Raw genomic sequence first — 13,259 nt, forward strand, 5'->3', positions numbered from 1 at the left:
ATCATAGTTCACTGCAGCCTCAATCTTCTGGGCTCAAGTGATCCTCCCACCTCAGCCTCCCAAGTAGCTATAGCTGGAACTACTGGTGTGCACCATAAAAAGATACCAAGCTATCTTTTTATTTTTTATTTTTGGGGAGACAGAGTTTCTCTATGTTGTCCAGGTTGGTCTTGAACTTCTGGGCTCAAGTGATCCTCCCACCTTGGCCTCCCACAGGGTTGGGATTATAGGCATGGGCCACTGCTCCCAGCTGAGAAAGATTCTTATATGTTGTTATGAAGAGATTTCCAAAATACTGTTAATTAAATAAAAAGTGAAGAACCATGTGCATAGTAGCATATAGTGGAATGTGTGCATGTTTGTGTAGTCGCTTAAAGTTAAATATAGAAGGGTAAGCCAAAAACCAACCAAAATCATTGGAAATTTAGGGTAAAGGAGACAGGGAGAGAAGTTAGATTTCTCTTATTTCGTTCTGTGATTTTTTAGTTTTAAAACAAAAATTAAAAACAAAATAAAACAAATGAACATTATTATATATCGACTTGTGGCTTAACCACACAGAGAAGTTATTTCAAGTGATTTTAAAAAAGGGAATAATTTTTAACTGTACCTCACTAGTGGGATACATCCACAGGTTAAAAATAACCACAATAAAATCTTAAACAGTTTTTAGTTATCATATTTTTAGTAACAGTATATATATTATACTTTTGAGAACATATGTTTTAAGCAAATAAGAAATTATATGAATGTGTAGGAAGACAAAGAGTAGGCAGAAGAAAATAAGAATGAAAATAAAAATTCAAGGCAGTTAAGTTCCTATAATACTAAATTTTAACTGAAAATATTATGAATTTGTGATATAATTTCTCCTTTTAAAAAAAGGTCTAAAAACAATTACCAATCCAGCAGCAATGCAATCCCTTAGTGCCCAGATGATGGTCTCTAACTAAATTTCCCTCTTAGAAAAAGCCAAGGCTTTTCGGAGAGAAAGGTAATTCCTAGGTAGGGTGCAGGAAATATACAAGATAAGATTGAAACATCTAGTCTTACTCAAAAGCAAGAAACCTATCGAAAACGGTTGGGATTATAATAAAAGGATACAGGAGAAACTTGAAGAGGCTCCCACTTGTCAAAAATGGATTTTTTTGATCATGAAAAAGAACATAATGACAACAGCAGATTGAAACATATCATCTATGTAAAAATCCGTGTGCTCACAGTGATATGTTTTTAAAAGCTTATCTCATTGGTCACATGTGCAGGATGCTACCCAACACATTCTTTTGAAAATTAGTAAATAAAGAAAAAAAATGGATCATTTGCCCTGCTTTTGTTGTTTAAATTATACCATTGGGTACTGAAATAATTGAACTGGAAAACTACTTCATTAAGGAGAGTACCACCAGCTAATAAATGCAAAAGGTAGGATTAGATTAGCATACCACTAGTTTGTAACCCCTAATAAATACTGGCTTAAGCAAAAACTATCAGTGGGTACTAAAACCATTGGATAAAATTGGGTAACTCCAAAATGTAAAGCTTTGCAAACTTTAATGTGCATATGAATTTCTTGAGGATACTGTTAAATTCTAGCATCTGACACTAAGTCTGTGGTTGAGCCTGAGATTTTACATTTATAACAAGTCACTATGTGGTGCCAATCATGCTGGCCTGAGAAGTGATCCTCCCACCTCATCCTCCCAAGTAGCTATAGCTAGAATTACTGATGTGCACCATCACACCAGGGTATTTTTTAAATTAAAAAAAAATTTTTTTTTTTTGAGAGACAGGGTTTCCGTAAGTTTTCCAGGCTGGTCTTGACCTCCTGAGCTCAAGTGATCCTCCCAACTTGGCCTCCCATAGGGTTGGGATTATAGGTGTGAGCCACCGCTCCCAGCTGAGAAAGATTCTTATATGTTCCTAAGAAAGAGAAAAGTAGCCTGACATTCAAGAGCTGGCCTGATACTCTTAGCTAGGCCTTGGTGTTCTCCTGTTGAACAAAAACAACTTCACAGAATGACATCAGGCAAGGTTATTCTGTGACCATGATGGATCCAGACAAAAACAGTACTACTATGTAATTATGTCTAAACACAAATAATGAACATTGTCCAAACCACAAAACTATCCCCCTATCCTGGCTATTATGAGTGACCACTGCTTCTTCACCAATTGTAGCTTTAGGCTCGATCGAGTCTTTCCTCCTTCTAAGTAAGACTTAACTAAGATGCCCAGTCTTGGAGTTATTCCCACTTCCTGACAGCATCGCATCCAGACCAAAGCCCTGATGCCTTAAACCCTCACTAAAATAACCAAACATAAACCCAGGTCCTATAATAAGTCCTTTCTAACACCCACTGAGACGTAACATGATTCCCCATGGTATTCACTTTCATTGCAACAGGTAATAAAACCATGTTGTTCAACCACAGGTTGTGTTCTGGTAGTCTCTGCTAGAGTAACAATCAATAATATGATGGATCAGGCTGACAGCTGAGTCACCAATCACTATTTGCCTCCTGAGGTGATGCAACAGAAGGCTCACATAACCATCTTTAAAGAAATCATACCAAAAAGGTTGAACCTGAATCTGATTAAACCTCTGAATCTAATCAGTTTATAAGAAATACAGGGCACTGAGGAATATTTTAAGGAACTCTATTCAATTCAACCACAAGACAAATTACCTCTTTTTTAAAACAAATAAACGACAAGAAAATAAAAATAAAAGGGAAACTTCTAGATAAAAAGAGGCTCAACAATCATATCAATCCATTGCAATATGCTGCCCTTGTTTGGATCTTGATTTGTACAAACTGCTATACACACGAATAATGACAATAAGACAATTAGAAATATTAAAACAATGAAAAGATTTTGGACATCATTAAAGAATGATTGTTAATATTTTTAGGTCTTACAATGGCAATGCTCATTTTTCAAAACATTTACAAGGCAAATCATATGATTGCTAGAATTTGCTCTAACAATCCAGTCATGATGTGAGAGAGTGCGTGTGGAGGGGGTATAAATAAGATGATTGCGATTTATGGGGGCGGAGCAAGATGGCCGAATAGGAACAGCTCCAGTCTCCAACTCCCAGCGCGAGCGACACAGAAGACCGGTGATTTCTGCATTTTCAACTGAGGTACTGGGTTCATCTCACTGGGGAGTGCTGGACGATCAGTGCTGGTTAGCTGCTGCAGCCCGACCAGCGAGAGCTGAAGCAGGGCGAGGCATTGCCTCACCTGGGAAGCGCAAGGGGGAAGGGAATCCCTTTTCCTAGCCAGGGGAACTGAGACACACAACACCTGGAAAATCGGGTAACTCCCACCCCAATACTGCACTTTAAGCAAACAGGCACACCAGGAGATCATATCCCACACCTGGCCGGGAAGGTCCCACACTCACGGAGCCTCCCTCATTGCTAGCACAGCAGTCTGCGATATCGCGGCAAGGCAGCAGCGAGGCTGGGGGAGGGGCGCCCACCATTGCTGAGGCTTAAGTAGGTAAACAAAGCTGCTGGGAAGCTCGAACTGGGTGGAGCTCACAGCAGCTCAAGGAAACCTGCCTGTCTCTGTAGACTCCACCTCTGGGGACAGGGCACAGTAAACAATAACAAAAACAGCAGACACCTCTGCAGACGCAAACGACTCTGTCTGACAGCTTTGAAGAGAGCAGTGGATCTCCCAACACGGAGGTTGAGATCTGAGAAGGGACAGACTCCCTGCTCAAGTGGGTCCCTGACCCCTGAGTAGCCTAACTGGGAGACATCCCCCACTAGGGGCAGTGTGACACCCCACACCTCACCGAGTGGAGTACACCCCTGAGAGGAAGCTTCCAAAGCAAGAATCAGACAGGTACACTCGCTGTTCAGCAATATTCTATCTTCTGCAGCCTCTGCTGCTGATACCCAGGCAAACAGGGTCTGGAGTGGACCTCAAGCAATCTCCGACAGACCTACAGCTGAGGGTCCTGACTGTTAGAAGGAAAACTATGAAACAGGAAGGACACCTACACCAAAACCCCATCAGTACATCACCATCATCAAAGACCAGAGGCAGATAAAACCACAAAGATGGGGAAAAAGCAGGGCAGAAAAGCTGGAAATTCAAAAAATAAGAGCGCATCTCCCCCGGCAAAGGAGCGCAGATCATCACCAGCAACGGATCAAAGCTGGACGGAGAATGACTTTGACGAGATGAGAGAAGAAGGCTTCAGTCCATCAAACTTCTCAGAGCTAAAGGAGGAATTACGTACCCAGCGCAAAGAAACTGAAAATCTTGAAATAAAAGTGGAAGAATTGATGGCTAGAGTAATTAATGCAGAGAAGGTCATAAACGAAATGAAAGAGATGAAAACCATGACACGAGAAATACGTGACAAATGCACAAGCTTCAGTAACCGACTCGATCAACTGGAAAAAGAGTATCAGCGATTGAGGATCAAATGAATGAAATGAAGCGAGAAGAGAAACCAAAAGAAAAAAGAAGAAAAAGAAATGAACAAAGCCTGCAAGAAGTATGGGATTATGTAAAAAGACCAAATCTACGTCTGATTGGGGTGCCTGAAAGTGAGGGGGAAAATGGAACCAAGTTGGAAAACACTCTTCAGGATATCATCCAGGAGAACTTCCCCAACCTAGTAGGGCAGGCCAACATTCAAATCCAGGAAATACAGAGAACGCCACAAAGATACTCCTCGAGAAGAGCAACTCCAAGACACATAATTGCCAGATTCAGTTGAAATGAAGGAAAAAATCTTAAGGGCAGCCAGAGAGAAAGGTCGGGTTACCCACAAAGGGAAGCCCATCAGACTAACAGCAGATCTCTCGGCAGAAACTCTCCAAGCCAGAAGAGAGTGGGGGCCAATATTCAACATTCTTAAAGAAAAGAATTTTCAACCCAGAATTTCATATCCAGCCAAACTAAGTTTCATAAGTGAAGGAGAAATAAAATCCTTTACAGATAAGCAAATGCTTAGAGATTTTGTCACCACTAGGCCTGCCTTACAAGAGACCCTGAAGGAAGCACTAAACATGGAAAGGAACAACCGGTACCAGCCATTGCAAAAACATGCCAAAATGTAAAGACCATCGAGGCTAGGAAAAAACTGCATCAACCAACGAGCAAAATAACCAGTTAATATCATAATGGCAGGATCAAGTTCACACATAACAATATTAACCTTAAATGTAAATGGACTAAATGCTCCAATTAAAAGACACAGACTGGCAAACTGGATAAAGAGTCAAGACCCATCAGTCTGCTGTATTCAGGAGACCCATCTCACACGCAGAGACATACATAGGCTCAAAATAAAGGGATGGAGGAAGATTTACCAAGCAAATGGAGAACAAAAAAAAGCAGGGGTTGCAATACTAGTCTCTGATAAAACAGACTTTAAACCATCAAAGATCAAAAGAGACAAAGAAGGCCATTACATAATGGTAAAGGGACCAATTCAACAGGAAGAGCTAACTATCCTAAATATATATGCACCCAATACAGGAGCACCCAGATTCATAAAGCAAGTCCTTAGAGACTTACAAAGAGACTTAGACTCCCATACAATAATAATGGGAGACTTCAACACTCCACTGTCAACATTAGACAGATCAACGAGACAGAAAGTTAACAAGGATATCCAGGAATTGAACTCATCTCTGCAGCAAGCAGACCTAATAGACATCTATAGAACTCTCCACCCCAAATCAACAGAATATACATTCTTCTCAGCACCACATCGTACTTACTCCAAAATTGACCACGTAATTGGAAGTAAAGCACTCCTCAGCAAATGTACAAGAACAGAAATTATAACAAACTGTCTCTCAGACCACAGTGTAATCAAACAAGAACTCAGGACTAAGAAACTCAATCAAAACCGCTCAACTACATGGAAACTGAACAACCTGCTCCTGAATGACTACTGGGTACATAACGAAATGAAGGCAGAAATAAAGATGTTCTTTGAAACCAATGAGAACAAAGATACAACATACCAGAATCTCTGGGACACATTGAAAGCAGTGTGTAGAGGGAAATTTCTAGCACTAAATGCCCACAAGAGAAAGCAGGAAAGATCTAAAATTGACACTCTAACATCGCAATTAAAAGAACTAGAGAAGCAAGAGCAAACACATTCGAAAGCTAGCAGAAGGCAAGAAATAACTAAGATCAGAGCAGAACTGAAGGAGATAGAGACACAAAAAACCCTCCAAAAAATCAACGAATCCAGGAGTTGGTTTTTTGAAAAGATCAACAAAATTGACAGACCACTAGCAAGACTAATAAAGAAGAAAAGAGAGAAGAATCAAATCGACGCAATTAAAAATGATAAAGGGGATATCACCACCGACCCCACAGAAATACAAACTACCATCAGAAAATACTATAAACACCTCTACGCAAATAAACTGGAAAATCTAGAAGAAATGGATAATTTCCTGGACACTTACACTCTTCCAAGACTAAACCAGGAAGAAGTTGAATCCCTGAATAGACCAATAGCAGGCTCTGAAATTGAGGCAATAATTAATAGCCTACCAACCAAAAAAAGTCCAGGACCAGACAGATTCACAGCTGAATTCTACCAGAGGTACAAGGAGGAGTTGGTACCATTCCTTCTGAAACTATTCCAATCAATAGAAAAAGAGGGAATCCTCCCTAACTCATTTTATGAGGCCAACATCATCCTGATACCAAAGCCTGGCAGAGACACAACAAAAAAAGAGAATTTTAGACCAATATCCCTGATGAACATCGATGCAAAAATCCTCAATAAAATACTGGCAAACCGGATTCAGCAACACATCAAAAAGCTTATCCACCATGATCAAGTGGGCTTCATCCCTGGGATGCAAGGCTGGTTCAACATTCGCAAATCAATAAACATAATCCAGCATATAAACAGAACCAAAGACAAGAACCACATGATTATCTCAATTGATGCAGAAAAGGCTTTTGACAAAATTCAACAGCCCTTCATGCTAAAAACGCTCAATAAATTCGGTATTGATGGAACGTACCTCAAAATAATAAGAGCTATTTATGACAAACCCACAGCCAATATCATACTGAATGGGCAAAAACTGGAAAAATTCCCTTTGAAAACTGGCACAAGACAGGGACGCCCTCTCTCACCACTCCTATTCAACATAGTGTTGGAAGTTTTAGCTAGGGCAATTAGGCAAGAGAAAGAAATCAAAGGTATTCAGTTAGGAAAAGAAGAAGTCAAATTGTCCCTCTTTGCAGATGACATGATTGTATATTTAGAAAACCCCATTGTCTCAGCCCAAAATCTCCTTAAGCTGATAAGCAACTTCAGCAAAGTCTCAGGATACAAAATTAATGTGCAAAAATCACAAGCATTCTTATACACCAGTAACAGACAAACACAGAGCCAAATCATGAATGAACTTCCATTCACAATTGCTTCAACGAGAAAAAAATACCTAGGAATCCGACTTACAAGGGATGTAAAGGACCTCTTCAAGGAGAACTACAAACCACTGCTCAGGGAAATAAAAGAGGACACAAACAAATGGAAGAACATACCATGCTCATGGATAGGAAGAATCAATATCGTGAAAATGGCCATACTGCCCAAGGTAATTTATAGATTCAATGCCATCCCCATCAAGCTACCAATGAGTTTCTTCACCGAATTGGAAAAAACTGCTTTAAAGTTCATATGGAACCAAAAAAGAGCCCGCATCTCCAAGACAATCCTAAGTCAAAAGAACAAAGCTGGAGGCATCACGCTACCTGACTTCAAACTATACTACAAGGCTACAGTAACCAAAATAGCATGGTACTGGTACCAAAACAGAGATATAGACCAATGGAACAGAACAGAGGCCTCAGAAATAATACCACACATCTACAGCCATCTGATCTTTGACAAACCTGAGAGAAACAAGAAATGGGGAAAGGATTCCCTATTTAATCAATGGTGCTGGGAAAATTGGCTAGCCATAAGTAGAAAGCTGAAACTGGATCCTTTCCTTACTCCTTATACGAAAATTAATTCAAGATGGATTAGAGACTTAAATGTTAGACCTAATACCATAAAAATCCTAGAGGAAAACCTAGGTAGTACCATTCAGTACATAGGCATGGGCAAAGACTTCATGTCTAAAACACCAAAAGCAACGGCAGCAAAAGCCAAAATTGACAAATGGGATCTCATTAAACTAAAGAGCTTCTGCACAGCAAAAGAAACTACCATCAGAGTGAACAGGCAACCTACAGAATGGGAGAAAATTTTTGCAATCTACTCATCTGACAAAGGGCTAATATCCAGAACCTACAAAGAACTCAAACAAATTCACAAGAAAAAAACAAACAACCCCATCAAAAAGTGGGCAAAGGATATGAACAGACATTTCTCAAGAGAATACATTCATACAGCCAACAGACACATGAAAAAATGCTCATCATCACTGGCCATCAGAGAAATGCAAATCAAAACCACAATGAGATACCATCTCACACCAGTTAGAATGGCAATCATTAAAAAGTCAGGAAACAACAGGTGCTGGAGAGGATGTGGAGAAATAGGAACACTTTTACACTGTTGGTGGGATTGTAAACTAGTTCAACCATTATGGAAAACAGTATGGCGATTCCTCAAGGATCTAGAACTAGATGTACCATATGACCCAGCCATCCCATTACTGGGTATATACCCAAAGGATTATAAATCATGCTGCTATAAAGACACATGCACACGTATGTTTATTGCGGCACTATTCACAATAGCAAAGACTTGGAATCAACCCAAATGTCCATCAGTGACAGATTGGATTAAGAAAATGTGGCACATATACACCATGGAATACTATGCAGCCATCAAAAAGGATGAGTTTGTGTCCTTTGTAGGGACATGGATGCTGCTGGAAACCATCATTCTTAGCAAACTATCACAAGAACAGAAAACCAAACACCGCATGTTCTCACTCATAGGTGGGAACTGAACAATGAGATCACTTGGACTCAGGAAGGGGAACATCACACACCGGGGCTATCATGGGGAGGGGGGAGGGGGGAGGGATTGCACTGGGAGTTATACCTGATGTAAATGACGAGTTGATGGGTGCTGACGAGTTGATGGGTGCAGCACACCAACATGGCACAAGTGTACATATGTAACAAACCTGCACGTTATGCACATGTACCCTAGAACTTAAAGTATAATAATAATAAATAAATTAAAAAAAAAAGAAATTAACATTTATTTAAATTAAAAAAAAAAGATGATTGCTCGTATTTGATAATTGCTGAAGGGCATATGCGAATTCTTTTTACTATTCTCCGTTATGTTTGATATGCTTTAAAAGTACCATAGTAAACATTTTTAAAATATATCTTTAAATCATTTAATTTAATACATCATTCTCAAAAGAAGAGAAGACATATTGACTGGAGAAAAATTCAGGATGATAACTCAAAATGGTTACATGTTCTAGAGCAGGGGTGTCCAATCTTTTGGGTTCCCTGCACCACATTGGAAGAAGAATTATTTTCTTGGGCCATACGTAAAATACACTAACACTAATGATACCTGATGAGCAAATTAAAAGGTCTGTGCATAAATCTCATTATATTTTAAGAAAGTTTATGAATTTGTGTTGGCCAGCATGCAAAGTCATCCTGGGCTGCACGCAGCCCATGGGCTGCTGGTTGGACAAGCTTATCTAGAGAAATAAACTATAATGACTTTAAAGATCTCTCCCACTACTGAAATTACTTTCTAATCAATTTCTTTAGCACTATTAAAATATTCCCCTTTTCTTCTCTTTAGTGATTACTAACAGATATGTGAACTGCAGATGAAGAGGAATAGAAATTATTATGTAGACTCAGGTGATGGTCTTGGGGAGAAACATTCAATTTAAATGTTTGATTTTTTTTTTTAATGTTTGATTTTAAAAGAAGAAAATAGATTATTTGAGCAGTTACCTGGATCTGTAGCAGACATCAGTGAACCGAAAAATAAACAGTCAGTGAAATGAAAGTCTCCATTTTTCAACTGGCCAGCATGTATCATAGCCTTCACAAAACCATACATAATTAACCTGTTGAAGAGAAAAACATGACCTTCAAACATCCAGATGAACCCCGTGTAAACCCATGCTATCATAAGCCACATGCTAATGTTTTTCCCGAATACGTATCATGCACAAATTGCCACCGCCCTGCCAAATGACAGTCATGCTAGCTCTCTGTACACTGGAATCTCTTGGCTATGAAAGACAATTTTACCAAATATCACAATTTATTCACCTGGTAAAAGGTAATGGAACAGTTTATAGTATATTCCAATGAAAACAAGATAAATCTCAAAGATAGAAAAAATAATCTGTCAAATGTGGCACAGCAAATCATATCCAAAAACACAGCAGCTGTGATGACATCTGTAAATGGATTGCTTTTCAGTTTTCCTTGTTTTGTCTGCTGGGGGTGACTGAAAAGGGTTCAAATTTCAAGTCCATCACTGTGATGAGAAGGATATTAGCCAATCACAGGGCACTCAGTCAACCAGTCACCTTATAATAGATGAGTCTCTGCTACTATTGGTGTCAGGACATTTCCACACTGGGTAGAGAATCACTGTTAGGTTAGAGCATGTAACTCCAGCTCACTGTTTAAAATGAATACTGAAATAGTTGCATTGTGATCTTTCAAGGAAAGATTCTATAACCTTACTGTCCCCACACCATGGCATGCAAATTGTCTGTTTTGGTCATCATTTGCCATCCTATAGCTTTTAATTGGTATTTAATTATTTAACTGACTGATTGATTTTGCTAAGATCCTAGTAGAGGAAATGGAGAGGTGGGTGAACTGGATCACAGTGTAATTTAAGAACTGTAAGAGTCTTTAGAAACTATAGACCATGAAACCAACAGATGGATGTTTAAACACTCACATGAACTTAAAGTTAGTTCTAAGGTTTTGGGCATAGGTAAAAAGGCTAAGAGATATTTAAAAATGTCGATAAGAATGCAGATATTTCAAATTATGTTAAGAAAAGTATCGCTATGAGGGAATATTTCAGACCTACCTGCATTTAAATCCAAGCTCTACTACCTACTATCTATATGATTTTAAGTTATTACTAAAACTTTCTGAACCTGAATATCCATGAGGTAGGGATAACAGTAAAAGCCCACGTAATTGTTTTAAGGATTAACTGAGATAATACACATTTGGTGTCTGGCACATAGCAAATGCTTAATGAGGTCATTGAGGCTAATAATAATGATAAAAATAGTAGGTAACATTTACTTACCATTTTTACTTGTACACATGCTTTAACTCATTAAATCCCCCATCAATGGTAATATTTTTGTATTTTTTAGCAAGAAAACTGAATAGAGTGTGATTAAGCAATTTGCTTAAGGTGACACAGCTATTAAGTTGTGAAGCCCAGATGTGAATTGAGAAGGTCCGGCTCTAAAGTCTAGGCTTTTAACCACCACACTGTATCGCCTAGATCAACAGTCCTATATTTGACATGATATGTTAGTTCATGTAATATACCCTCAACCACACCATGAGGTAGTTGCTCTAGGCAGTCCAAAAGACAGCAATGAAGAATCCCTAAGAACTTAGAAATAATTCTACCCTCTGAATTGAACTATTAAGTCAATCCATAATGGTTTAGAGCACAGGGGCCCAACATCGCTTTGCAAAGCATGGATTCTAGAAGGGGAGGCTGAATCTTAATGAGGCTGAAGGTATTAAATATCTGAGAAAGACTGTCAGTGGGACACAGCATGGGAGATGGGAAAAGGCAAGTCTAAGAGGCCTCATTCATGGCAGCTCAGCCACACTTATCCAGAGGGCAGCACACTGCCAGTTACCAGGTGCAGTCTCTTGATAAGTATAGGGTAGCTTCATTCAGCTTATTTATTCATTCAAAAGATACTTCTTTTTTTATTATTATTATACTTTAAGTTCTGGGATACATGTGCAGAACATGCAGGTTTTTTACATAGGTATACACATGCCATTTTGGTTTGCTGCACCCATCAACCCATCATCTACATTAGGTATTTCTCCTAATGCTGTCCCTCCCTTAGCGCCCCACCCCACGACAGGCCCCGGTGTGTGATGTTCCCCTCCTGTGTCCATGTGTTCTCATTGTTCAATTCCCACTTATGAGTGAGGACATGTGCTGTTCGGTTTTCTGTTCCTGTGTTAGTTTGCCAAAAATCATGGTTTCCAGTTTCATCCATGTCCCTGCAAAGGACATGAATTCATCCTTTTTATGGCTGCATAGTATTCCATGGTGTATATGTGCCACATTATCTTTATCCAGTCTATCATTGGTGGACATTTGGGTTGGTTCCAAGTCTTTGCTATTGTGAATAGTGCTGCAATAAACATATGTGTGCATGTGTCTTTATAGCAGAATTATTTATAATCCTTAGGGTATATACCCAGCAACGGGATTGCTGGGTCAAATGGTATTTCTGGTTCTAGATCCTTGGGGAATTGCCACACTGTCTTCCACAATGGTTGAACTAATTTACACTCCCATCAACAGTGTAAAAGCATTCCTATTTCTCCACATCCTCTCCAGCAGCTGTTGTTTCCTGACTTTTTAATGATTGCCATTCTAACTGGCGTGAGATGGTATCTCATTGCGGTTTTGAATTGCATTTCTCTAATGACCAGTGATGGTGAGCTTTTCTTCATATGTTTGCTGGCCGCATAAATGTCTTCTTTTGAGAAGTGTCTGTTCATATCATTCACCCACTTTTTGATGGGGTTGTTTATTTCTTGTAAATTTGTTTAAGTTCTTTGTAGATTCTGAATATTAGCCCTTTGTCAGATGGATAGATCACAAAATTTTTCTCCCATTCTGTAGGTTGCCTGTTCACCTGATGTTGGTTTCTTTTGCTGTTCAGAAGCTCTTTAATTAGATACCATTTGTCAATTTTGACTTTTGTTGCCATTGCTTTTGGTGTTTTAGTCATGAAGTCTTTGCTCATGCCTATGTCCTGAATGGTATTGCCTAGGTTTTCTTCTAGGGTTTTTATGGTTTTAGGTCTTATGTTTAAATCTTTAATCCATCTTGAGTTAACTTTTGTATAAGGTGCTTCTTATTGATCCCTTACTATGTGTCAGGCTCCGTGCTAAAGGCATAAATTGTCTCAGTGAACAAACAAAGATCTCTGCCCTCATAGGGTACACAGTTTATCAGGATAGACAACAATAAGACACAATCAGATATTAAAATTA

The 13,259-nt window shown here is 39.1% G+C and overlaps 1 protein-coding gene across 1 annotated transcript in view; it reads right to left on the reverse strand.

The window, feature by feature from the left end:
- LOC105470011 (solute carrier family 9 member A9) overlaps positions 1 to 13,259 on the reverse strand; it is a 593,531-nt gene that overhangs the window by 423,501 nt on the left and 156,771 nt on the right. Inside the window, exon 5 of the mRNA XM_011721703.2 lies at positions 9,969 to 10,084. Within this exon, the coding sequence (XP_011720005.2) occupies positions 9,969 to 10,084 (116 nt within the window). The remainder of the gene's footprint in view (positions 1 to 9,968; positions 10,085 to 13,259) is intronic.

Source organism: Macaca nemestrina, chromosome 2 (genome assembly GCF_043159975.1).
Source record: "Macaca nemestrina isolate mMacNem1 chromosome 2, mMacNem.hap1, whole genome shotgun sequence".
Taxonomy (NCBI): domain Eukaryota; kingdom Metazoa; phylum Chordata; class Mammalia; order Primates; family Cercopithecidae; genus Macaca; species Macaca nemestrina.